At 43.6% G+C, this 26,454-nt stretch overlaps 1 protein-coding gene across 4 annotated transcripts in view; it reads left to right on the top strand.

Annotated features, from left to right (window-relative positions):
• Positions 1 to 628: 628 nt before the first annotated feature.
• Positions 629 to 26,454, top strand: part of LOC148018562 (pentatricopeptide repeat-containing protein MRL1, chloroplastic-like) — a 37,465-nt gene continuing 11,639 nt past the window's right edge. The window contains exons 1-10 of one of the 4 annotated variants that reach the window (XM_087662009.1): positions 629 to 1,020; positions 1,149 to 1,578; positions 12,156 to 12,219; positions 12,307 to 12,451; positions 12,572 to 12,687; positions 12,907 to 13,035; positions 13,151 to 13,324; positions 13,418 to 13,582; positions 24,915 to 25,055; positions 25,249 to 25,348. In XM_087662009.1, coding sequence (XP_087518135.1) covers positions 1,439 to 1,578; positions 12,156 to 12,219; positions 12,307 to 12,451; positions 12,572 to 12,687; positions 12,907 to 13,035; positions 13,151 to 13,324; positions 13,418 to 13,582; positions 24,915 to 25,055; positions 25,249 to 25,348 — 1,174 coding nt within the window. In that variant the 5' untranslated portion in view covers positions 629 to 1,020; positions 1,149 to 1,438. Of the gene's footprint in view, positions 1,579 to 12,155; positions 12,220 to 12,306; positions 12,452 to 12,571; positions 12,698 to 12,906; positions 13,036 to 13,150; positions 13,325 to 13,417; positions 13,583 to 24,914; positions 25,056 to 25,248; positions 25,349 to 26,454 lie in introns of those variants that run through there. The other 3 variants (XM_087662007.1, XM_087662008.1, XM_087662010.1) reach the window with 3 other exon arrangements.

Genomic DNA, 26,454 nt, shown 5'->3' with positions numbered 1-26,454 from the left:
TACTCTTAATGATGAGAGAGAGAGATTACATGTAGTAGAAAAGTCCTTGAGAGCAACACAACTAGAAGCAATGCATGAGCTTCCAATTGTTGTTCTACGAAGAGAGAGAGAGAGAGAGAGAGAGAGTACATTTAGTGGTAGAGTCCTCAAGAGTAGCAGAGCTGGAAGTGGTCGAGGAGCTTATGAGTCAATTTGGGGAGCTGAGGCAAACCTTGACTAGTGAGGGTAGGCTTGAAAAGTCAATTCAGAAATCTCAAAGATGTGCCACACGTGCGAACTTTTACTAGCAAGACTTGTATAAAGTGTCTTTGGTTTGTGCGTGGCATGCACTAGAATTCACTCACAAATCTTGTTATGGAGCCAATATCTCTCGAAGCTCATCATTGCCACGTGAGCAGGTGCCCCAAAGAACACTCAAAAACGAAATGTGATCTAAAGTAAGGTGTGTGGTGGTAGAGCGTATATCCAAAACCCAGAAAACAAAAGAGAGACGGAAAAGGGATAAAAGGGCAAAAGGCCCTCAGGGGCGATATAATCGGGGCCATTTTTAAAGAAATTTCGAAAAAAAAAAGGAAAATAAAAGAAACCTTCTACCAGAGATACTTTATCTGCAGTTTCTCCTCCGCAGCTCTCTCTCTCATTTTTGTTCCCATGTGTGAGCTTGCCTCTCTCTCTCTCTCTCTCTCTCTCTCTCTCTCTCTCTCAGACACACGCACACCCGTCATCTCATCTCATGCTTGCATGCTTGGCCCTGCATGCTTCGCCATAGCCGGTACACAAACGAAGTTTTCTCAACTTTCTTGCCGCAATCCTATCCAATTCTCGCACCATAACCTTTATCATCACCATCCAATATCTGCTTCCTTGCCTTGCCTCAAGTCTCTTGGATATTATCCCTTCCTATGATCGAGCCATTGCTTATATCTCTGGGCATTACCATAGAGCCGAAATTGTACTTTCAAAAAACGCACATAGCAGTATCATTGGCAGCGTGACGCTCGCCATTGACGAATTCTCTTGGTAGCGGTATACTCTATTTACCTTGTTGCAGTTGAAGCAGTCCCTGCCGTTTTCCATTGCTTCTCTACAAAGCATCAATCCAACGTATATACTGATTCCCTTTCCTTTATTGGAACAACCATCTCCAGGTCATTATGAAGAAACGAAGAGGAGAAAAACATCGACCATTTAAATTAGTCGACATAGCGCCTCGTGTATTTATGGATATAGCTACCGCACTCAGTAGTGACCAGCTCTGTGATAGAATGAACAGTCTTGGCTTAAGCTCACTGTGAAGCAATGGTTGGTGGAGTCGTCGATCGGAATAGACTTCGGTTGAATTCCATGGGGTGCAAAATTTGGAACATCGAGCAGTAATTGAGGGAAGTTGGCGTCACGCTGGAATCAGTTGGACTGCTTTGTCTAAGGTTAAGGTGCAATGGAGCAGATTCTCGTCTCTCCACAATCCGCAATTCCTTCACACTTGAAGGACGCCATGGCGGCACTATCTTGGCAATCCACCTCTTCTTCTTCACGTTCTAAAGGATCGGCTGCAGCGATGCCCAAGTCCCTCTCCAGGTGCTAACTTTTCTGGCCACGTTTTCCAGCCTGTGGCATGTGTTCATGTACGGCATGTGGGACCATTCTCATATTTACATGTGGTTTGCACTGATGAACCATGTGTTGTATATAATACAGTCTGTTCTAACTTATACTTCCATTGTTGGTTTACGTTCTTAATTTTGTATCAGTTTCAATGCCTTGCAAAATGGCCACCATGCTTTGATGATACTTTTTCTTTTCCATGCCAAAACAGATTCATTGTTGTTTTCCTTTCGCACGTGCTGCATCTGCTGTGACATTTGCCCGTGGAATGTGTGTGGCGTTCATATAGTGTAGCTTCTCCTTTTGAGATTATGCTTCAATCCTTTTTTTAGTGGAAAGAATCGTTAAACAGTGCCATTGGTTCCAAGGAATTTTCATAAGTTGCACTTATGGGAAGCCACGTAATAGTAAAGTTTATGTTACATTTTGCGCCTCTCATTAAGGCTTTTCCTGCTAAAAAATATAAGCTTGGCTCACTTGTGGATGAATATCGAAAAGTAAAGCATGGAAAGGTTGTATCAGCACTCCTATTGGAGGATATCGTGGTACATAGAAATGCCTACAATAAATTTTTGTTGACTTCCGAATCTCCAGCTAGAGCAACATTGTGGGAGGTCCTGACACCACCGTAACACCCTGAAACATGAGTTTTCTAGATTTGTTGCAAACTTCTCAAGGCTGTAGCGTATGCCCAACTGATCAACCCCTTTTCCTGTGAAAGTTGCATGGTGCAGAGAATTAAATATGCATAGATCTATGCAATGTGCGTACCCTAATGTGGGTGTACAATGCACCTGTGCCTATCACAGTGCGGACATTAGATTGACTTAGGAGGAAGGTCCACATAGAAATCTGACACACATTGCCCATGCCCTGCCATGACAAATGACTTGCACACACATTCTGGAGGATTGCATTCATTATCACAGAAATCCGACACACACTGTCCATGCCCTGACATGACAAATGACTTGCACACTCATTCTGAAGTAGATTTTTTTCATACGTGTATGTTTGAAATATCAAACGTTTGCAAATGTATGGTATTGAAAACGTATGTAAAAAATAACATACTTTGCCTTGGCCAAAAAGAAAAAGTGACAGCTGCCTTTTTTTGCCCCACTATTTGGTAATTTTTTGTTTGTTTTGCTGTTACCTCGTCTCTAATGTTTGAACTTTTGATCTTTTCAATGTTCATGGTTTAAGCTTAAAGTTTTAACTTTAGATTCTATCATTCTAGTATGTACATTATATATCCTATTTTTGAAAAGTATGGAAAATTTAAGGGTCATGTATGGCTCATCTAGGGGCAGCATACCATACTTATTCCATACTTCTGTATACCTGTATGCGTATGCCGTATGGTAATGTATGAAAAGAACTATGTTCTGAAGGATTGCACCATTACGGTAGTCCAAGGGGAAGACAAGCTTTGAGATAATCATGGGAATGCATGTAATCTACAAGATTCTCAAAGAGTAGCACAATATTCTAGTGTTGTGTGTTCAGTGTTGTTCAACAGAGAGGAAAGATCTCTGAGGGAGTCATCCAGAATCCTGTAAAAGCCAAAGAGCTTTGATATTTGAGTCCACAAATGTATCCAATAGTGATGGTTGCTGACCTATGTACAGTGTCGGAAGAAGCGAAATGACCAATCTTCTTACACTTAAGGCACAAATTAGGAAAGAGAGAGAACTGCAGCTGAATATGATAAGTCCCTGTCCTACATGAGATCATCCATAATTGGGACAAAACAAAGCTCTCCCAGTAAAGCTACTACAGAATGTAGATGCCACACAAAATAATCTGGGATGAGATTTTCGGTGTGATCCATATTGGAGAATAATACATAAGTCTATGTGCCAAATCACATTTCTAATATTGTATTATAGAGCTCAAATTTCTATTATTGGTTTATAGAACTCTTGGCTCTAGACGTATGCAAGATGCTAGGCAAGAGTCTTAAAGCTGCACATGTACTAAATATATTCACCAAGCAACCCTGAACACTGTTGCCAATGGATACTTCCTCCCTATCAATGACCATTACTGTCTATCAAAGAGTGGCTAAGCAACTTTATTCAGCATTAACAGTCTATGCTCCGGATTGTTCTTCCCTATCAGGTTTCATTCTACCACGATCTATCAACCAGTTGTTTAACCAACCTTGGTCACCACAGTCCAGCCTAAAGTATGTGTGGGCCATGAACACCCTCAACGCATTAGCACCATACACTCTGCAAAATGGCTGACCGTGCAAATCGTGTCTACCTCGATTATTTTGTCCTTGCAAAATTTAATATTGGCATCATCAAAGATCATAAGGATTTAGAACCATGAAAAACTAGGTCAACACAAATCCCAATTATTGACCAATTTTTTTGGCTCTTATACAATTCTAAAAAGGCAAAACTGAAAAAGTTCTCATTGGGCCTTCATTCCACCCAACTCTATTTAAGGGGAGCCACTATTCCAACTTCCTCCCGATCTTTTATCTTGCATCTATCCCATCATTCCATACTTCAGCATGCATGTATTTTTAATGCTTAGCTTTGACATTATCAAGTTGTGCACATGTGAGGTGCACAAGTGTAAGTTAGTTAAGTCACAATGACAACCTAAGTACCCTAAGTAGATAGAGTGGGAGGCGCCCTACATGGGACCTTCACCGTGTAGGAGGGGGGGCGTCTGGCCTTTGACAGGGGGCAGCAGGATGAGGGGATAGTTGTCCTTGCATTGAGGAGGATTCGGGTGGTTGGCCTTCAGGGGAAGACATGGCAGCTGGACCCTTATGTCTTCTGGGAAGAGCTCAGGGAGTGGTGCCTTTGGATGTGGGAGGGAAGGCCACTTGACGAGCTGGAGTGGGATCCGGGAGAGTGGCTATGGCCGGTCACTGCGGTCGCCGAGAAGCCACTGAGGTTCATGGAGTACACAGCCAGGATTGGTAGACACGTACTGATGTAGGTGGACATGGATTGGGCACCGTTGCGCAACAGGCATTGGGCGGAGTAGAGCATCACGGAGGCTTTTGGACAGACCTTTTGGCGTCACCTATGGGATAGCTGGAGGCCAAGGAGGGTATTGCACTTCTTATGGCAGGTGGCACATGGAGGCGTGGCGGTGGGGAGGTGATTAGCCCAAATGCAAGAGGTTGTAAACGCTGTACAGTGCGGCCTTTGGAGTCCCCAAAGCACTGCCTTTGTTCGTGTGAGGCAGCGCAGCTCGTGTGGAGAGGAGCATGCCGCATCCTCCACCATACAGCACCCAGCCTTGGATATATCTCATGGGGAGCTTTCTGCTGGTAGGTAGTTAGCCAGGGCTGTCACCTTCTGTATGGGGCTGGGATGCAGGACACGATATTCATTATTGAAGCAGGGTCGTGCGCAGTGGTCGGTTTGGAGGCTCCACCTATCTGCCAGGTACTGGAGCCCATAGCAGACCTCTCTGAGGTATGGGAGATCATAGGGAGTCTTACTGGATGGCATATCTGGAAGACGCATTGTCAGGAGGTTTTTGGTAGGGAGAGACTTTCAACATAGGCGATGTTAGCATAGCTCTGGATCTCCATCATCCACTCCCTCCGTGGTCGATGGGACCAGGTGCAGGGCGAGTCTCAAGCTTGGCAGGGGCTCTGTTTCTATTTCATGCGCACGTGGGGCGGCCAAGACTTGTTTTTTGTGATGTAGGCAGGTCAACCCCAGATGGCGATACACCCCCCCTCCTGGCTTCTTGCCCCCATCCCCCCTAGACTGCCTTGAGAGGCTTGTATATTTGATATATCCGTGACTCTGTATCAGCTCTAGCTAGTCTGTCGAGCATGGGCACTTCCTTATATTCTGGTTTTTTCTGAAGTAATATAATTAGCCACACTTTATTTGCAAAAAAAAAGGTACCCTAAGTATGCAATAGACGGCAGTGGCAAAAGTTTATTAAGTTATGGTGGATAGTTAATTGTGGGTGCCTGGTATTAGTTTGGGCCTAGGGCATTAAATGCCTTTAAAATATCTTGTAATGACATTAGGACTAGGCATTAATTAATTAATGCCAATCTAAAGGCCAATTAGAGTTGGAAACAACTTTAAGTCCCAAAGGGGTTAGCACATTAAATGTGAATGGGCATTAACCAATTAATGGGCAGGTTCAAATGGATAATTAAATAATTTTCAAAAAGTAAGATTTGAAAATTAATTAATTAATACTGAAAATTGCTTTTTGAAGACTACCACAGTGAGAGATTTGGTTATCTCTAGGATGGGCACAAGACTCAAGCATTGTCATTTATAGGAGCAGGTCCAATAGGTGGACCTACAGTTGCTAGGGCAGATGACAATCAGTCAGATCTGCCATGTGGGAGGTTGGTTAGATGCAGCAGTCGGCTGCATTAAGTGCAGGCTGACTGCATTATTTTATGGTTTTATTTTTTGTTGTTTATAGCAGACTTCTGGTCTGGTTTTTCTCATTTTCATTTGTGTAGGTTAAGAGAGATCTTCGGCTCTGTATACCCTCACAGCCTTTTGTACATTTTACCTTTTGTATTCAGCATTCATTCTTTGCAGTCTTTAGCGTTCTATTTTTGTGTGCGTGTGTGTTTGTTCTTTTCTTTTAGTCTGGTCATATGCCTCCTCATTGCTGCACTTTGATGTGGTACCAGAGCAATGTTAAGGGGCTGATTGATCATGGGTAGAGGAGGAGATTCCGGTGTGGCACCAGGGTTGCATTTTTAGTATTCAAGGGTGAGCAAGAGGGCTTTGCATCAACTTAATAATCTCCGACAATTGCAAATGTAGGTTTAAAATGTTGGAAAGGCCATTACTTTTGAGGAGATGTTGATCACTTTGTTGTCATAGTTGCCACCTCAATTCAACACATTCTATTTTTCCTTGATTGATTTACGATGTATAGAGACCCTAAAGTGGGAAGACCTAGTTTCGATGGTCTTGGACCAAGAGGAGCAATTGAAGAGTCTCAATCCTCAGAAATCAAGCTCTTACAAGTTAGAATTCCCAAAGGGAAAGGCAGCTCACGATGAGCTAGTTTGCGGATTATTAGATGTTGGGGTAAGCCATGGCCCTTGTGTGCCCTATATCAAGGGCAAACAATATCGAGATTCGATTCCCGGCAATGCTTGGATAGGCTCAGGAGCCCATGGAGCTTGTTTCCATAGTTCTATATGGTCCTATGTGGACAGAGTCCCTTAAGGGAAGTCTTTATCTCATGCTAATTGGTTGATGATTTTAGTAGGATGACTTGGGCCTACTTTTTGGAATTCAAGTCAGAAGCTATCTCTCATTTTCATGATTGGTTTATCTTCAAGGAGAAGTGTTCAAGGGGGAAGCTCAAGTTAGTGAGATCCAACAAAGGCGAAGAGTTTGTCGTCAATGAGTTGGCTCAATTTTGTGTGGAGCGAGGGATTCATTAGGGATTTACCAACTCGAACACCCTTCCAAAGAGTGGAATCTTGGAGTAGAAGAATAGGATTGTGATCGAGATGGCATGGACCTCAATGTCTATGGGCTGAAGTAGTGACCACCGCAGTTCATATCCTCAACTAGTCACCCACCTTAGTCTTTATTAGTATGACTCCATTTGAGGCTTATTTTGGACTAAAACTGGGTGTTTCTTGTTTCAAAGTGCTTGAATGTGATGCATATATTCACATTCCAAAGAAGACATGTGAGAAGTTCAAGCCCATGTCTAAGAAACATATGTTCATTGGTTATAGTTTCGAGTCACAGGGGCACAAAATTTATGATCTAGTCTTCAGAGATGTACGGAGATATTTGGTTTGTTGAGTTTCAAGTTGCAAAGGGGGTGAGGAGCACCCTATTCTTGGAGATCCGGTCGCTGGTACTTTTGGAGCCTATGTCTATTGAGACTCTTACTGATGAGGGGATGGCTAATCCACTAGTTGACCTATAGGTGGATGTTCCAGTGACTTCAGCAAAGGTAGAGAGATGGGGGTGATTATTGGCCTCCTCTTTGTTGGGTACGTGATACTTTGTGGTGCTAGGATTGAAGGAGTTCTTGATGAGTGGCAGCCCCATAGGGTGTCATGCGGTGATCTCAGAGAAACCAAGTACACTCTGGAGAGCTTGTGTGTACTAACTATGGGTTGATGATGTATTCCGTGCAAGATTGAGAGTCGACATCTGTGAAAGACTGAAGGGAACCCTCAACATTGGCCTATTTTATCCACTAGGTGCAGGTGGTTCAGCTTTGGTGCTTTGAGGTTAGACAACAAACTCAAATTGTGTTGATGGTGTTAATCAATGGTGATCAACTTCAGATTATTGTTTTCTTCTAGGTATAGGTGCTATTTCTTGGAGTAGCAAAAAGCAACCTACTATTGCCCTATCTTTGATAGAGGTGGAGTACTAAGTAGCATCTTCCACCACTTGTGAGACCATTTGGCTTCAAAGATTGTTTGGTGAGCTTGGATGTGAGGAGCCTATAACCACCAAACTCTTATGTGGCAATGACAGTTGCATAGCCTTGGCATGGAATGTTGTACTTCATGCAAGGATGAAGCATATAGAAATTTAGTATCACTTCATCCCTAAGAAGATCTTGGATGGGACCATTGATATGGAGTATTGTAAGATAGAGGATAATTTGGCAGATTTGTTTACCAAGGCACTTCCTTAGCCCATCCTTGTTCAGCATTCCACATCCCTAAGTCCTATGCAGCCGTGCCCAAGATCCAAGAGGGGATGTTAGAGATTCAACCACCTCTAGGATGGGCAGTGGACTCGGACAAGGTAGTTTAGGCATCATCATCATGTACATGAGGAGGTTGGACAGGTAGATCTGTAGTCACTAGGGGAGATGGGCAGTGATTTGGCCATTACAGGCAAGATGGGTAGGTTGGACAATTGTAGCAGTTGGATAGCATTGTGCAACGGTTGGAAAACATTAAGCAGTAGTCAACTGCATTTAAGGCAAGCCGACTGTATTATTTATTGTTTCATTTTCTTATGTTTTTAGCTCTTAATTCTCTTTGTGTAGGTTGAGAGAGATCTTCAGCTATATATACCCTCACAACACATTGTACATACTGCCTTTTGTATTTAGCATTCATTCTTTGTAGTCTTTAGTGTTCTATTCTACCTCTCTCTCCCCTCTTCATGTTCACTCTTTTCTTTCAGTCTAGTCATACGCTTCTGCATTGCTGCATTCTGATAGCCATTTGGCAAAACTTGCCCATCCAAGCTAAGAGAGGGCTGTTGGGGTTGATTGAGAATGGCGGCAGCTATTTCTAGGATGGAGATTAGTAGAGAGAGGAGAGACCAACCATTGGAAACTGCCTAGAAGTTGTAGCTAGTTGATCAAAAGACCCTAGAAGGCAAGTGACATTCCAAAAGGATGATCACCAGCAAGTGACAACAGGTTGGAGGCCTGCAGAGGCAAGTGACAGCAGATTGAACTCCTTCTATAAGTGTCGGTAATAGCTGATCCAGCAGGGGCAGTAGCAGATTCAAGCCATTCCTCCACAAGAAATTTCCGAAATTTGTCTTCTTAGCTTCCTCTATCATTCTTTGACATTCTTAGCATATTCCATCACTTGGTGAAGGGCATCAGTGGGGGAACTATTGCCGAAACCTATTTTACTATAGCAGTTAGGGTTTCTCAGCCACCTTGAGATCGGTGCATAGATAATTTAAGACCCAATGTTCAGAGTAGCAGCTGTGAATTGGGAATTTATAGTTTATTTGAAGGTTCAGCCCAATCCATGTGCTTTGGCTTGCTTACAAGAGTCTAAGGATTGATTTGTGCCCAAATCTCTAGCAAAAAAAGGGAAAAATTGCTCCTTGTTGCTGTTGGTCATTTGTGACAGCCCCTTTGTATTGAAAATTGAATAAGATCAGTCCAAATCTCAGATGTAAATCATCTTAGAGCAATACAAGTTAAAGAAATACCACAAGGGGTGCCAGTTGTTCGGGTCACCTCCCTATTTGAGAAGGAAGGCTAGTTTCATGGTTCCATGGCTGAGATCACATAAACTCTTTTGAGCAGGTGGGTCCGTGGCACCTAATTGAAAGCTAGAATTGTCATGCATTGTTGAATCTGTGCAATTCAGTAAGCATGTCATCATACTCTAGTGAAATGGATTCAACCAATGATGATGCTTCACAGTTTGAAGGTTCACAAAGCATTGGGAGAAATTCAATGCCTAATCTTGGAATGGGCTTGCAACATGGGCAGCATGCTGAGAATGTAGGTTTTGACCAAGAAGTATGTGCCTCAAGGCTTTAAAATGCTGATGACCAGCAAGAAGAGGAGGATGATGATTGTTTTAAGGCACAGTTGAGGAGAGTAGCTGACCTCTTTACACAACTGAAAAAGGATTCTTGATTTGTGCAATGCTTGAACGCTCCTTTAAAAGATAGCAAGAGCAAGGAGGAGAAGTCATCCTCTAGTGCTTTGAGGCAGAATGAGATTCTGAAAGAAGAGCCACCTTAGCCACAAGGTTCACCAATGTTGGAAATGTTCAAAAGGAAATGATACCAAATTTCATGTATGGTGATGTTGGCATGATGCATGGGGCACATAGTGGTGTGTTTGGTAATGCATCTACTTATCTTGATGTGGATGGGGCCCATGGAATGAATGATGGTCATGCAAATGCTTCTTATGGTGCTAATCATGATGTAAATACAACAAATATACCATTTCTACAGTCACCAATTACTTGCCACCAAAAGGCAAAGCAAAGGACTATGATGGGGTTGACAAAGGGGTGAAGTTCGAAGTGTTTAGTGGTGTGCAAGATAGATTAAAAGCCTTGGCTTTTATTCAACTGTTTGGTGTGGTCTATTTGAGAGCCAACTTCATGGAGTCATCCAAGATTTGAAAGGTAGCTACTTCTTGAAGGCGAATGCATTGCAGTGATGGTCAAGTCTCTTGTTGCAAGGTAGAACACCATCAATGTGCATTCAGCTTAAGCAATTGTTTGCTTTAACTTGGTTGAGGAGTACCTTTAAAATTGATGTTATAGTTGTGTGGCATCAGTTGGATGCATTGCAATAAAAGAATCTTGAGCAGTACAATAAGAAGTTTTGGAAGGCATTGTTGGCCATCACTTCTAATCATGCTATCCTATTGAGATATCAAAGTCATAAAGTCCATTGTTTTGCATTAATCCTTATTTTGTTTTCCATTTACAACCCCAAAAAGGCCTTATTTGTATCATTTATTAGGGTCTATGCACCACTTGAGAGAGTCAAGGTGCCACCCTAGGCATTTTTAGGCTCTTGTTGCCACCCTAATACATAGGCATGATAATTTGTTCCCAATCATCAATCACTTTATGGAGGCTATATTTGCAGTAGAGGTAGGCCGTCTATAGCATACACCCTTTTTATCAGAGCTACATTAGGTACCTATGTTTTGGTGCTTTCTTCACTCTTGAAGGACTGCCCAACAATCATCTTGACAATAGCCATGTTGCTGGAGAGATTTCGTTATATCCTTAACGACACTAGTAATCTTAAAGAAATACTGCAAGGGGCACTAAGCTTTGGGGCCAATCTATGTTTTGTGTCTCTGAGTAGGAGCATTCTAGCTCCCCTTTGTTTGTTAAGTGTGTTAATTGTTGTACTACTGATTTCATGATTAAGGTCGAGTGTTTTGGAGATGAAGTTTATTGTTACTTCCCTTTTGGTTTCCTAAAGTCCAATTCCACAAAGTTTCAGGTCGGGACAGTTAAATTTAAGGGAAAATAGTTAATACTCAATTTCATTATTCTTGGCAAAAGTTGATGAAACAAACTTTGTAAAGTTGTAAACTACAGTGAAAGGTGCCAAACACAACTCTTCCCCAAGAGAAGGCCTTGGTTGTGAAAAGGTCTGGCTGCTAGGATGACATTGCCTACAGTTGCTGATCGTGCTGCCTACACTGCTGGCATTGCTAGATCTAGTTGGAGTGGAGCTGTCCTGGGCCAGTTATGGTAGTCTGAAGGCTAAATGGAGCTGTCTGGGGCTGATGAAGTTGTGCCAAGGCTGTGTGGATCTGTTAGAAACTAGGCAATGGTGGTTCACTACCAGGGAATGGCTGATCCAACCAGGGCAAAACTGTCCACAACTGGGAGATGCTGTTTTGAGGCCTCCTGATTGGTCTCAAAGAAGATTTGAGGCTTTATGAAGAGATCTCTTGCAATAGATTCTGTCAGTTCAGGGTTTTCTAGCTAGATCCAGTGTTGGGTAGATTGGTCTTCTTGGTGCTTGGGTTTTAGATCTGGCACTCTTTGGTCCTAGCTGGCAAGAGCAGCCAGAGGCTGGTGTTGGAGCATGGCAGATCCATGAACAAGAAGTTGCATAACACCTTGTAAAATGTTGTAGTTAACAATGAAAAAGTTGTCAATTAGTCTATCACGTTGTAGCTGCATTCCTCTGGAGTCTTTACTCCAGTTTCTGTGTCCTCCAACATGCTGCTTTCAGTAGGAAACTGATTGATTGACTGGCTGAAATATTCAGGCTTAAAGACTGTTTCTGTGTCCTCCAACATGCTGCTTTCAGTAGGAAACTGATTGATTGACTGGCTGAAATATTCAGGCTTAAAGACTGTTTAGACTTACTTGAAAAGATGGACGGAGAAGGCACTTTGGACATGAGCAAGGTGAGTGGAAATGTTCATTAATTTTCCTTTTTCATTCAAAGTTTTGTGTCTCTTTGTATAATGGTTGATGTCTTAGCTTTTTGGCAGATTAGGCATGCCAAGTTTTTCAGTGCTTGCAAAAAGTACAAGGCTGTCGAAGAGGCTTTCAGGTTTACAAAGTTGATTCCAAAGCCTTCTTTGAGTACATACACTCAATTACTCTCTGTATGCGCCCAAGCGAAAGACATTGAAGGTTCTATCTATTCTCACTTTACCAGAGTTTGACTGCTTTTAAAGTTGAAACAGAAAGCGACTGAGCAATGTGCATATGCTGAGTTCAGACACTGATGTATTCTTTCATTGAAAGTATCAGGGGCTTTTGAAGTAATTACTATGCTTGAGAAAGAAGGCTTGAAAGCAGACTGTTTTCTCTACACAACATTGATATCAGCATGTGCGAAATCAGGGAAAGTGGACCTTATCTTCCAGGCATGTGAAGGTTTTATTCTAAAGCTGCTAATCAGTTCTAGATCTGCTTTAGGGTAGCTTTTTTCACTTTCATGGGTCCTACTTTATAAGTATCGGGGGAAGCATGCTTTTAAATCCATGCATTTACAACATGTTTAGCCATGCTTTATATTTGATCTGATTCTGAATTTTCTAGGTGCCAGTCAGTATAACCTATTCTTTATGCTTGGCTTCCTGTAGGTGTTCCATGAAATGTTAAAAAAGGGGGTAGAACCCAATATTCATACCTATGGTGCCTTGATTGATGGCTGTGCACGTGCTGGGCAAGTGGGAAAGGCATTTGGTGCCTATGGCATCATGAGGTCTAAGGTCATGAATTTCCATGTTGTATGAAGCATGGTCTTGTTCATTCTTTTCTTCCTCATTACGTGTGTCTTGAAGCGCATTACCTGATAGTTGTTTAAAACTTGATTGCATCCTGCAGAAACTAAAACCAGATAAAGTCATATTCAATACCCTGATCACTGCATGTGGACGGTCTGGAGCGGTAGAAAGAGCTTTTGATGTCCTTTCAGAAATGAATTCTGAACCAGTCCCCGTAGAGCCTGACCATGTAACGATTGGAGCATTGATCAAAGCTTGTACACAAGCAGGACAGGTAAATATCTTTAAAATTTTGGTGCAGGATATTTGGCATATAATAGGCAGTTTAATAGCAATGTTTCTTTGATCCGTTCTTGGAATCATTCAGGTTGATAGAGCCATGGAAGTATACAAAATGATGCAAGATAAGGGCATTAAAGGATCTGTTGAGGCCTACACAGAGGCTATCCATGCTTGCAGTATAAATGGTGATGTGGATACTGCTTTTCGGATCTTTGAGGACATGAAAGGATGCAATGTTCGACCAGATGAGGTACTTTGACAAGCTTGCAGAAAATGACAATGTTGTTTACAAAGATTTGTTGTGAGACGTACATTTTATGCACCGTATATCATGCCTTTGACCCCCTTTTTGAGAGTTCTAGAAGTTTGCTCATGTTGTTGAGGCAGTTAGATGTTTAAGGGTCAGGTGATGCAGCAATGGATTCTTCTTGACCTTTTCACATATTAAATCTTTCGTAACTTTGTTCAAGTAAGTCTGTTTTCCTTCAGTGCAAGATCTAATATATGAAAAGGGAAGAGGAATCTGAAACCGCAAAGTAAATCAGTGAGTTCAGGATACATGTAAAGAGCATGAAGATTGTAGGAAGAAGATGCTTGTGGGGACCAGTGGACATACCTAAATCCTTTGTCTTAAGGTAGCCCCTTGGTTTGGCCAACTCAGTCCTTAAAATGGTGGATCAGTGGGGTTTCCTCATAAGTACAAGGAATTGACTTGGGTGTCTTTAATGCAACCATAAGTCAGGATGATGGTTGAAATGGACTTGATAATGTCAATGTTGAGGTGCTGCTTCCAGAATATTGGTTCTTTTGCTCTCAAGTATTAAGAGCTTGCATATTTGTGCCTGTTCTACGAGGTCGTGTGCAGCCTGCACTTTTTTTTTCTTTTTCTTGCCTAAGAGCAGTAGGTCTTGTTTGCATCTCTTAGACTTCTTTTTGTATATGCACATGTTTGGAGAGGGCAACCATCATACTGTAGCTATGAGCTTTTTTATGAGAGTAGCAGCCTTTATTACACAAATCTATCAGGGTGATATACAGCCCAAATTCAGAGGAAGATGGTGGTATGGGACACAAATGCACATCATGGAAACATCTTTGAACTAATTAGAGATCTTTATGAATGTGATTCCCTTGATGATCTGAATCCATGTTATCTGTTAGATGACTTATGCTCGAGTCCTTATATGTATGAACCTTGAGTGTTTTTGGGGATAGATTTAGGCACATAGTGGAAGGTTCAGAACGTTGATCTTGGTGACTTGCAATGTTTACTATACTCTATACATGATAAAGTTCCTATGTGTATTGGGAGATCAAGAACTACAGCCACTTCTTACTGATTGCTGCCGCTCTTTCGAGAGACCGTGGCTGTTCGACTCCTTCCACTCCTTTGGCTTTGCAATCTGCTCCACTAAGAGACAACAATTGTTGCCTACCCGTGGCTTCTGAGCTACATCTTACCCTAACTTCTTTTGCTCAGGTTCAATAGGCCACCCCTAGGAACTGTTTGGCTTTTGTTACATTGCAGCCCCAGATTTATTCTTTGACATTGCTGCCAGCATTTCCTTTGTCATTAGACGCTTCAGATTCCATAATCCTTGAGTTTTTAGATTCCCTCTCTCAGAGGGGGATTTAGAGGGGCCTTCAATGGGGGATCCCATTCATCCAATTTCAGAGGGGGTCTCTTCTCATGGTGCGGCCCTTCACACACCTTGGCGAAAAGCCTTTGCATTCTTTATCTTCCCTTGGATGGGATGGTCAATATTGAGCTGCCATCTCACCTATTGATGCCCAGGATCTACAGGTTCTACCTAGTTCAGCGCCTTGGATGTTTCAGCATGACTTGTGGCTAGGCATTTGCATTCTTAGCAACATGGAGACATGGAGCTTGTGGTTTCTCTCTCACGGTCAAGTTTCAGGCACTATTAACACACCATGTCTACTATTCTTCACTACAAGTCTCTTTTGAGGTGGTATATCTCTCTCTCTTTCACCTCCTAGGGCACCTTTTTGGGCCTCAGAGGGGGTGTTGGGAAACCCAAGTCATTAAATGCATTTCTTTCCTTAATTCTCATTTGGTTTTGCACTTACAGCCCCAAAAGGCTGGGTGCCCATATTCTAGGGTACTACTCCAGACAACCTAGTGCCTATAAATAGGGCACACACTTCATTCATTCATTCATTCATTCATCAGATCACATTCTCTTCTTCCATCATTCTCCTCTTCATTCTTCAGCCGCTCCATTGTTGTCTACACCCTGACACAAAGGTTATTCTAGTTCATTGAGGACTCTCTTGTGCCATCTGCTGCTGCTGGCGCCCTGTTCCATCATCTTTAAGTTGCGTTTTCAGGGCAGATCTGGCCACCTAGTTCCCACTCCTGTTGAGTGGCAACCCTCTTTTGCATGATGCTGGCGACATCAGATTGTATGCTGGCAACCATTCTCTGGGCAATTTGGATCAGTGTTTTGTTGTCTAGCTTACTGGCTGAAGAACATCAAAATGGTCCAACCTGCAGCAAATGGTCTGATTGTCTGCCATAAATGCCCTGCTGCTTTGAAAAATGGGCAGATGTGCAGCAATAAATATATGCTGCTAGCTGGGCAGTGTGTCACATGGCAATCTGGATTAATATTGGATGGCCTAAAAAGGCTGTAGTAGGATGCCCATGGAAATGGCATGCCTCCATCTAATGTGCTGGGGATGAACACTATGGAGAGAAGCAGATGACTAATGGACACAAATGATGTCTCCTCCAAAAGTCCTTGTATGCCTCAGATTGAGGCTCAAACCAAAAGATGGACATAGAGAGAAAGAGAGGGAATGACATGATTGCCAATACCCCCTCTAAGATCTTGGGTGTGGCTGAAGGCTAAAGGGATAGAGAAGATGGAACACTAGAGGGAAACGTCTCATAGAAGTGGAAACTCAAACATTGTGAACAACCTTTGAAGAAATCTCCAAGGTTTTGCATTGGATTTGAGGGTAATAGAGGAACCAATATCGATTATGTCTATCCAATCTGAGATCCAACCACAAGGGGTAGAACTCCCCTCTAAAAGAAAACCCAAAAAAATGTGTGGCATGAAGATGCCAATGGGAGTGGAGAGGCCTTTGAAGGATCACATAGAAGATGGATGGAGAGCCAAATCATTGGGCCAACCACATCAGGATAGCAACAGGCTATTGAAAGTGTTGAAATGCTCTCTTTCAATTGGATGGATGTGAGAGATTGAAGGGTAAGGGATGGGCATGCAAACAGTAAAGAAAGGTGGTTTAGAGAAGAGGAAAAGCACTTGTTGCATGATGGAAATACCTTGGAAAGATGGAAAACCTTGAAAGAACTCATGATCTTGGGAATTCCCCTTTGAAATTGAAAGAAGAGCTAAGGAATCTACATTTGCATGATCGACGTTGAAAACCCTCGCTGAAAGGGATAGGGATTTGAGGGAACCACCAGAGGAGATAGTGGAGGATGGAATGGAACTTGTGGGGTGGAGAAAGTAGCTTGATGGGAATGAGTGGAGCAATAGGGAGGAGATGATGAGGAGGAGAGAAGGTAATGGAACCAATAAAGCCCAATGCTCCTCTTGATGAATGTGAGGGAAAATAGATTTTGTTGTACAACAGGGATAGGTGTAGATGTATACTACACTCCACCTTCACACATGGACGAAGGTGAGGGTAATCTTTTTAGCATTTCTCGAGATGGAGGTCTTCCATGGTGAGGACACATGGAAAAGCCCTTGCATTTATCCCTCTTTGCTAGACTTAGAGTTAAATGATGGCTCCAATTTGATTTTCTTCCATTTCTTCTTCTTCTTCTTCTTCTTCTTAGGTGCTTTGACCCTATGATGTCGGTTTGCTTGTGTTGGTCCTTCCTTGAGATCATAGGGACTTCTCTCAAATCATAGGGATTGACTCCTCCAAGGTGATGGTGTCCCCCATATGAGAGGTGAAAGACTAGTGTATAAAACATCATATTTGAGTGAGGGTACATGTGATAGAAGGGTTACAACAAGGTCCTTTGACTGAATGGTCTTCCCAAGGGACTCCAACTCATTCCATATTTCCTCTATCTTGTTGATGTGACCCTTCATGGTGGGGAAATCTGAGATAGAGAGTTGTCTCAACTAACACTCGAGGGTCAACGAATGTGCAAATGTCTTTACTTGATAGAGCTTTGACAGATGGATCTGAATCTAAAAAGCTTCATGGACACACCAATGTGCACGAGAACTCCATCTTTGTAATTGAGGAAGAGGAATAATTGGGCATGGGGATTAAACTGATCCGAAGAGTAGTTGAACTTGCAGAAGAACCTGTTGGGGTCCAGAGTGGGCTATGGAAGAGAGGGTCCAGAGTGGGCTGTGGAAGAGGGAGAGAAACAAACTCCCAAATATCAAATGTGTGGAGGGTGACATTGACCTTGTAGCTCCAAAAGGAATAGTTGGTGCCATTTGACTTCTAGACATTGAGGAGATTGGGTAGATAGGCACCTAAAGATAGGGTGCTAGGAAAGAGAGGTGAGGGATCGATGTGTCTGCAAAGGGAAGAGAGAAGAGGGAAGAGGAGGGGGATGGGAGGGATGGGAAGAGAAGGTGGACGAGATTGATGATCCACCTCCCAATCATGTCAATCCTACCGAACTTGATGGTTTGCCATGATGAAGATCAAGGAAGGGGATGTGGGTTGCTGGAGGACATACTTGACGGGGGATGGGAGCCTCCAAGCATGAAGGGCGGAGAAGACCAGCAACTGTAAACACAAATGGGGCTTATGATCTCAGTTTGTGATTCAATAGCCTGCCAAATCTTGTCGAAGATGCCATTTAGAGAGTGTGTGTTGTTGGTCACAAACCTCCAGTGTGTCCTGTAGGAGCCTCCAGGGGAAGAAGAGCATGTACAGGCATGTAAGGGGGCCGAAATGGGAAAATGCAACTGCAAGAAAGGAAAACATAGCAATCGCTCTCTCAGATGCAACACATTTGGCTTTGACACCATGTGAGTGTGCATGCAGAAGAAACAATTATGCAACTGAGAGTGAAGAAGGGCATAGAGAATGGAACACATATGAACACCAAATCTGCATGATGATGAAGAAAACAGGATTGCATACACACTCAAGATGGATTGGGCCCTTGCACGAATGCCAACTGAGAGCAGGATGAGTGAGGGTGCTGGACGGAGGAGGGGAAGGCAAGAGAAGTTCTGATGATGACAAGAGAGGAGAGGGACTGCAGAAAACACAGGTGGCTGCAAGGAAAAGACTGCGATATCAGATGGGCTGATGGCCATGACCAAGGAAAGATGGAGAATGATGGTGTGAGAATGGCAGCAGCCTAAAAATAGTCACAAGCTGCCAAACTGGCTGACCAGCATAAATAAGGTCAGGCTTGCAGAAAATGGTCTGACTGGCTGCCATAAATACCCTGCTGTCTGAAAAATAGGTTGACCTGCAGGAATAAGTGCACCACCAGCTGGACAGTGCTACATGTCAATCTGGACGGTGCAAATTTGGATGGCGTAAAGAGGCTGCAGCAGGATGCTTATTGAAATGACATGCCTCCATCTAATTTCTGGGGATGCATACTGCTGAGAGAAGCAGAGGACTGACTGACAGGACCAGTGCAAGATCTCCAAATGTCCTCATCGAGCTCAAACCAAGGCTCATAACTAGGAGATGGACATAGAGACAGACAGGAAATGACCCGATTGCTAACAATTGTAAGGGCTGTAAGGCTAGAGAATTGCTAACAATTTGTGGTAAGACCCCCAATTCAAAATGGCTGACATGGGGCAAATTGTGATGATTAACCGAGAAGGTTTTTATGCATGGAAAACTATGTATCAACTAATGCACAAAGATTTGTAGGATCTATTTGAAGACTGAAGAAAATGAAGGAGAGCTTGAAGGATCTGGTGAAGGAGGATCACCAGACTCAAAAATTGCCAACAAAGAACCCAAGAGTGGAAGAGGATGAATGATAAAGCCTTAGGCATCATCGCTTGGGTTAAGGGATGACGTCTTGCATCATATCTAAGAAGTCCGGGGTGCCAAGTCTGCATGAGAAGGGGTCAACAAATTGTTTGGCATGCAAGCAAAAAATTCTAAAGTCAACTTACTCATGTAATTTTACATGTTAGTTGCGAGAGATGGTCCATCTGTGACTCTTCATAGATATTAAAAATCAACTTGGAGCAATCAAAAAGAATATTGATGAAGATGAAGCTAGTGAGAACAATGAGCCATTGACACCTTGTATCAACTTCATCATTTGTCACTTAAGGATATTGGGTACTCCTCCTTTGATGAAGAAAATAAAATGATGGAAAGTGAGACAAAAGTGACCAATGCTACTACTAGAGAAAGTCTTCTTTTCTCAAATAGAGGCACTGCAGCTAGAGGAAGGGGATTCGAAACTAACACCTGCACCAACAAGAACGGAATCATATGCAACCATTGTGGCATAAATGGACATATATCTGGTCATTGGTACCACCATAAAAGAGCACAACAAGTCCAAAACTAACACCATCAAAATCAATTGATGGAAGAAGAAGAAAAGTACAAAGAAGCAGCTCCTGTGAATACTGAAGATAACTCAGATATTCTTTTTCGAGGTTCCCTTCATGGAATGTACTTCCTAGTAGATGCTATTTGTTTCCTGTTATAAAGCGACTCTTGCCCAAATGTTAAGTTTCTAGTTTTAACTCGTCTAGGCTACCACAAGAGCAAGTCCCTTAGACCATGCTTGCCTTAAATGTATGAGTAGTGTTAAAACGTGTGCAAATATTGGTGTCTTGTTTTAGACACTGGGAGTAGAAACCAACAAGCAAAGCGAGGAAGAGTGACAATCCAAAGTAGGCCCTGGTTTACTAGTCACAAGGCAAAGAGATAGTTACTTCAAACTTAGCATGATGAAACTTGGCAGGTTTTGTGTGAGGAATATCCAGTCATGCTACAAAAATTATTATAGGGAAATGGCAGAGATGTAGGAGCACCGCAATAAGGTAGGATGGGCCCAACCCTTCAAAAGGAGTCTCTATCTTCCTCAGGTCTCTCAACAAGATGCTGAGCACCTCTTTGCCAAAATCCTCAACCATGAATACCAAGCAAAGCAAAATTCAATGAAGAAATGTGAAATCTCCACCAATCAGCTTTGTTTCCAACGGACTGATGTGCATCTGCCTCAGAAGGCAACCGTGGATACTAGATCCCTGTTTCAAGTCTGAAACACAGTCCTTAAGACTGTAATACGTGTACTACAAGGATGCAACAAGCGTGACAAGCTGCCCCCCCTTCTGCCGTCTGCTGCCGCCCGCCTACAGTTGGAATGCCACCTGCCATCTGCCTCCTCCTGCCTGTCTCCACCTCGCTTGGCGTTGCACCTGCACAATGTTATCGCCACTGCCCTAGCTCACAGTCCTTAAGACTGTAATACATATACTACAAGGATGCAACAAGCGTGACAAGCTGCCCCCCCTTCTGCTGTCTGCTGCTGCCCACCTACAGTTGGAATGCCGCCTGCCATCTGCCTCCTCCTGCCTGTCTCCACCTCGCTTGGCGTTGCACCTGCACAATGTTAACGCCACTGCCCCAGCTCCTCCCACCTTGTGCCTGCCTGCCCTGTTGCCCCCTCCCCCCATGCTTTTTGCCTGCTCCCCCTAGGTATAGGTCGCCACTGCTTCCCTACAGGAAAATGCTGCTAGTCCCTCTAGTGACCTCTGTCCCCCTGTCACCCCCCCAAACCAAGGCCAGCTAAACCAGGTTTGCATTTGTTGCTGCCCCCTCCCCTTCGAGGCAGCCCTCCCCTAGTGAACGGTAGCATTTACGTCGGAGCACACCGCAAGTGCCCCCTAGTTACACACCTTGCGCGTCACTCTCAAAGAGGAGCAGCTCTTGTCTGTTCATGCCATGGAAAGGGAAGTAGAGGAGATCACAAATTTAAGTAAGGTCATTGGGCACTCCCTCCAGGGCCCAACTCTGTGGCTGGCTTCTTTCAGCCCTGCACATCGGTATTGTGCAAATTGTGGAGGTGATTTTGATGGGTTAGGGTTATCTTTATGGTCTCTCTCACCTCTGTGGAGGTAGCCTTGGAGCTTGCTGGTAGCCCCCCCATAGCCTCCACGAAAGGAGTCATTTACATGGTCCTGTGGTATAGTGGCTTCACTATTGAGAGCTTCGAGCTCCACAACAGACTCCTTGTTATCTGATCACCCTGCTTTCTCCCGGAGTGGCAGTTGAGTAGCATGGTCCTCCTCCTTCCTTTGCTGTAGTGATGGCCACAGGGCCTCCAAAAGTACAGGTGGTAGAGGAAGATACCAAGAAAATACCCAAGTTTTTAGAGATCGAGGTTGGCAGGCACACCTTTAGATAGCAGATCCATGGCATTGAGCACTAGGCCCTAGAGTGTACTTGATTTGGTGCAAAGATGACATAGTTTGGCTGTGCAGGTGGGTAGGGTTTGCAGCCCCAACCCTGCCAGCAGAGGGTTGGGGGACTGTCAGACAGGTCCTCACTAGAGCGCCCCGCAACCCCCCCCCCCCCCCCCCCCCCCCCCCCCGCCCCCCCCCCCCCCCCGCATGGAGTTACGGAGGTAATGGCTTATCTCCCAAGGTGGAGTCGGGTTCTACAGTTCATCCCATCTACTGTTCCTTACTACAGGTTACCTTTCAAGTGGATATCTTGGATCTCCAAGATCCTCTACCTCTTCATCGTATCTCTCTTTGCTCCTCTTTCTTCATCCCTTTTTGGACTTGAAAGGGAGTGTAGAGAAACCACTTCTTGAGTTCACACACTCCATTTTAGGGTTTCACACTGACAACCCGAAAAAGGACTGGTTTCCACATTTTGGCCACTTTGTCAATGGGCACCCACATAGTGGTGCGCGACCCTCCACAACTTATGCCTATAAATAGGCTATCACTTCATTCATTCTACATACACTTCAATCAATCTTTACCCCTCTTCCTTTGTCATTCCAACACTCTTCCCTTCTCCCTCTTGCTTCTCCACTACCCTCACACTACTTTAGGCAAATATTGTGATTCATGGTGCCGTAGGAAATTGCTGCATCCCATCCCACCCCTCCTCCCCCACCTTGGCACAACATGGCCCACCGAGCTGCAGCCTCTTCCCACAGGGGGTGATGACCCCCACACCCTTGCTAGCTCTCCTTGTTTGCTGCCCCCCTCCCCCTGCTACTAGTTCTGTCGTAGTGCTAGCTCCATGTGCTTTTCCCTATGAGGCACAACTTATGACACAGGAGTTCTTTTGCTGTGGCCTGCGGTCATACATGAGAGTGGTAGGATAGGTAGAGTTTCCACTTGCCCTAGAGGTGGGGATTTTTGTGGCATGTAAATTGAGGGGTGGCAAAGATGACCTACTTGCACCACCAGATGGACCAAACTACACCTTCCTTCAGTCTTCTCACTCAAGTGCGTGGTCGATAGCTTTGGTGGATGAGGTCATGAGGGACCAGGTAGTAGATCACGTCTCTTAGTGGTGGCTGGGAAAGGTATGGCTAACACTACTAGCACAGTAGTGGTCCAGATGTCGGATTGGACATCAATTGGTTGTGTGGGGTAGAGGTCATGCACCTCAGCATAATCTTTTGAGCCCCTCCCCAGTGGATCCTACCAATGGATGTGATCGAGTAACCACTTGCCTAGACCGCTTGATTGTATCAGATGACAGAGTCTTGTCTTTCAGCTTGGCTCGTGGATGCCCTGATGGTGTAACCGGGAGCATCTATTGCCCCCCTTATATGCCACAGGTCAACCGTGGGGGAATGGAGTTCACCCTCTAGGCTTGTGGCAAACACAAGTGGGACAGTTCATTGAGTTCTCCTAGGGTTACAGGCTGCTGGGTGGCACCCTCTTGGAGTGGTTGCACAGGTTTTATGTTTGGGAGAGTGGGGGTGGTCAAGAGGAGGGCAGGTTGGGCAGCTAGCTGGGACCACCCTTTTTGATCACTGTTTTGTACTACTCACATTGGACGCACCAGTTTCAGCACTGGACACTTGCTCCTGCACTCCAGATTCAATCTATGGATGGGAGGAGGTAAGGCAGATTGAGCAGCTCTGGACCAGGGATTGAGCAAGGGGTGACCAGATTGCAGAGGAGGTGGTAGAGGTTCTAGGGGAGTCGTGCAGGATTTGCCAAGAGGCAACCCTCCAAGCTCGGCATCAGTGCTGGGAGGAGGATAGGGCACTTCAGAGAGACCTAGTGGCCATCCAGAGATTGCTCCAAGAGGCATCTAGCGATCCCACCTTGAACACGCAGTAGCTTCGAGAGTGGGTGGCCCTTGCGGGCCTAGAGGATAGGTGCCCAGAGTCCTCCTTCCACACCTCAGCAGCATTTTGGGTGCGGAAGGGGGACACCATGTGCAGAGAGTTTCTGACAAGCACATCAGGCACGTACATTGGGAGACCAGACTTGAAGATTACAGTCTAGAGAGAAGTATCTCAGCCTCACTATTCCAAAAAATCAATTGTTTTTTGAATATGACATTATTCATACTTGTTTTTGGCAAAAATGTTTCATGCACCAAGTACCAATTCAAGACTGGACACAGAAATCTGAAAGCTCAAATGAGGAATGTGGAAAATACCAGAAAGCTGAAAAGATGGAGACTAAAGCTAAAATGCAGAACAGAGGGTTTTCTATCGTTATTGAAGGAGAGATTGCAAGGATTCATCAGAGAATTGCCATTGGTTTTGCCAGACAGATCAGGCCCAATGCTCCATTTTCATCAGGTGATATCATCCGCTGCCACCACCTTGCTTCAGAGAAGATTCATCACTTGTCACACATCTATGTGTATTTAACCTGTTCTAACAAGGGTTTTCCGTTTAGAATGCTGTTTACTTATAGCGCAAAGAAGTTTCAAGTAACCCACCAGACTGACACAGTGATGACACCTGGCCCTTTTGTTTACCTACACTAGGATGTCTTAGACTGCATGTACCATGAATAACAACTTATGCCCAGATAGGTTGGGGTTGGTGATATATGACTTCACGATTAAGAACAATCATAGTAACACGGGGCGGGCGGCCATTTTCTAGCTTCTGGTACCAGTCCCATCCTGTCCCCATACCATCTGTGTCTCGTCCCCATGTTAATGGTGACAAGGGATATCAATTCATGTCTACATCCCTGTCCCCAATACCTGTTCCATGTTACTACTGAACGATTGCATGTGAGCCTTTGATAGCCTATCCTGTGGCACTAGGGAAATTAGGGATTGGATGTCTTTCGAGGACAATCTTAGTGGAACTTCTGGAGGATCTCAAGGATTGGTAGTGATGCACAACATTGTATTGTATTCACATGTTCATACATGTAGTTTCATTGAAAGCTTTACGTGTTATGCTGTGTATCAGAAGGTTGCTTCCCACAATTGATTGGTTCCCTGTTAGTATGTGCATTTAACATTCCTTTGACATTTGGTTCTCCTTTTTTTGATAGAAAAGTGTCTTAGAAGAGGTTTAATCAATGGCCATTGATTTCCTAATCCTCAGTTGATATCTAGTCAACATGTGCTTTGCCATTTTGTTTTACTTTACCTACATGCAGGTGTTCTTCAGTGCTCTTATAGATGTGGCTGGGCATGCAAAGCAGCTGGACACATGCTTCAAAATTCTGAAGGAAATGAAGCAAATGAGAGTGAAGCCAGGGGTGGTTGCATACAGTGCAGTTATGGGGGCTTGCTCAAATGTAAGTCTCCGAAGTGTTTGTATCTCATCACTGCAGCTAGGAATTTAGCTTGAATATCTGTTGTATAAAAGAAATTTGTAGTTGTTTTCTCAGCGGACTTTGTATTTCGTTAAAATTTCTCTGCCTTTTCTTAATGAGGTGACCCTTAGCTGGTAAAAAAATTTATCTCGGTTGTTGGTTGGTTTTCTTCTAGACAGGGAGCTGGGAAAAAGGCCTTGAAGTATATCAAGACATGCTTGCAGTTGGTTTGTCTCCAAATATTTCTACGATGAATGCTCTGCTGACAGCCCTTTGTAAGTTTTTACTCTTTTATGAACTTTTGAACTTATTTTTTTCTTTTGGGGGTGGGGGTACAGGTTTTACCCAAAAAAAAAAACATCTTAGCTGTACCTTGGTTCATTTCACAGTCAATTTAGTCATTGTTCTTTGTCAACGAGCACAAAATTTGTTTGTCCTAAGCATCTAAGTGGGACTTGTGTGGCTCTCCTCTTTTTCTATCTTCATCCCAGTTCATGAGCGTGCTGCTTTTACTGGTTCAGTGCTGTGAGTAGTAGGGTCACTGTAGAAGAAGTCTCACTGTTTGGAGAGAAGGCATTTGTGTTCTATTGTAATATGTATGTATCTTTGTTAGTGAATCAGTCTGATGTCTGCTAGAGTATCTTCGTCTTAGGAAAATTGTCATTGCTTTTGGTTGACATGATTAATGACAAAAGATACAGTGACACAATTTCTGGTTCAAGACTTACACAGTAAAGAGGCACTCACACATGGCCACTTTTGAAGTGCCACATTGAGTCACGTCAAACATCAAGATTCAGGAGTCCTAAGGCATGACCCCACATTTGGGCAGAACTTTGGCAAGCATTAAACAAGAACAAGCAACATTCACTGGTATTTTTGGCGTGAGACCCTTCATTGGGGTACAAGTTTGGAAAGCAATATAGAACAAATGACAATTCTGTCTTTTGCTTCCCTTTGCATTCTCTTTTTAGGCCATCTCTTTCAGGGTATCAAATCCACTAATTATTCTCAGTTTTCTTTATCATTTTATTGCAATCCTACATTTGGACTGATTTAAACAGACAGGACGGAGATGGCTACTTGATAATCCTGAAGTGTACTAATCTTACACTTACTAATTATTCTCAGTTTTCTTTATCATTTTATTTCAATCCTACATTTGGACTGATTTAAACAGACAGAACGGAGATGGCTACTTGATAACCCTGAAGTGTACTAATCCTACACCTGCTAAAGTTGCTCATCCAATAATAGAATTCAAAACCCTTTTTTCTAGGTTGCTTGTCAGGAGCTTCTTTCAGAAACATAAGTCTTGAAAGAGATTTTTAATGTACTATGTTATCAAATGCGTTTTTTGAAGGAATGACAAGGTGGCAAC

The sequence above is a fragment of the Lygodium microphyllum genome, chromosome 21 (assembly GCF_053477565.2).
Source record: "Lygodium microphyllum isolate KBCC chromosome 21, Lygodium_microphyllum_v1.1.10, whole genome shotgun sequence".
In the NCBI taxonomy this organism is placed as follows: Eukaryota; Viridiplantae; Streptophyta; class Polypodiopsida; order Schizaeales; family Lygodiaceae; genus Lygodium; species Lygodium microphyllum.
Note: the sequence above shows the minus strand (reverse complement) of the source record. Positions and strands in the feature narration are given on the sequence as shown.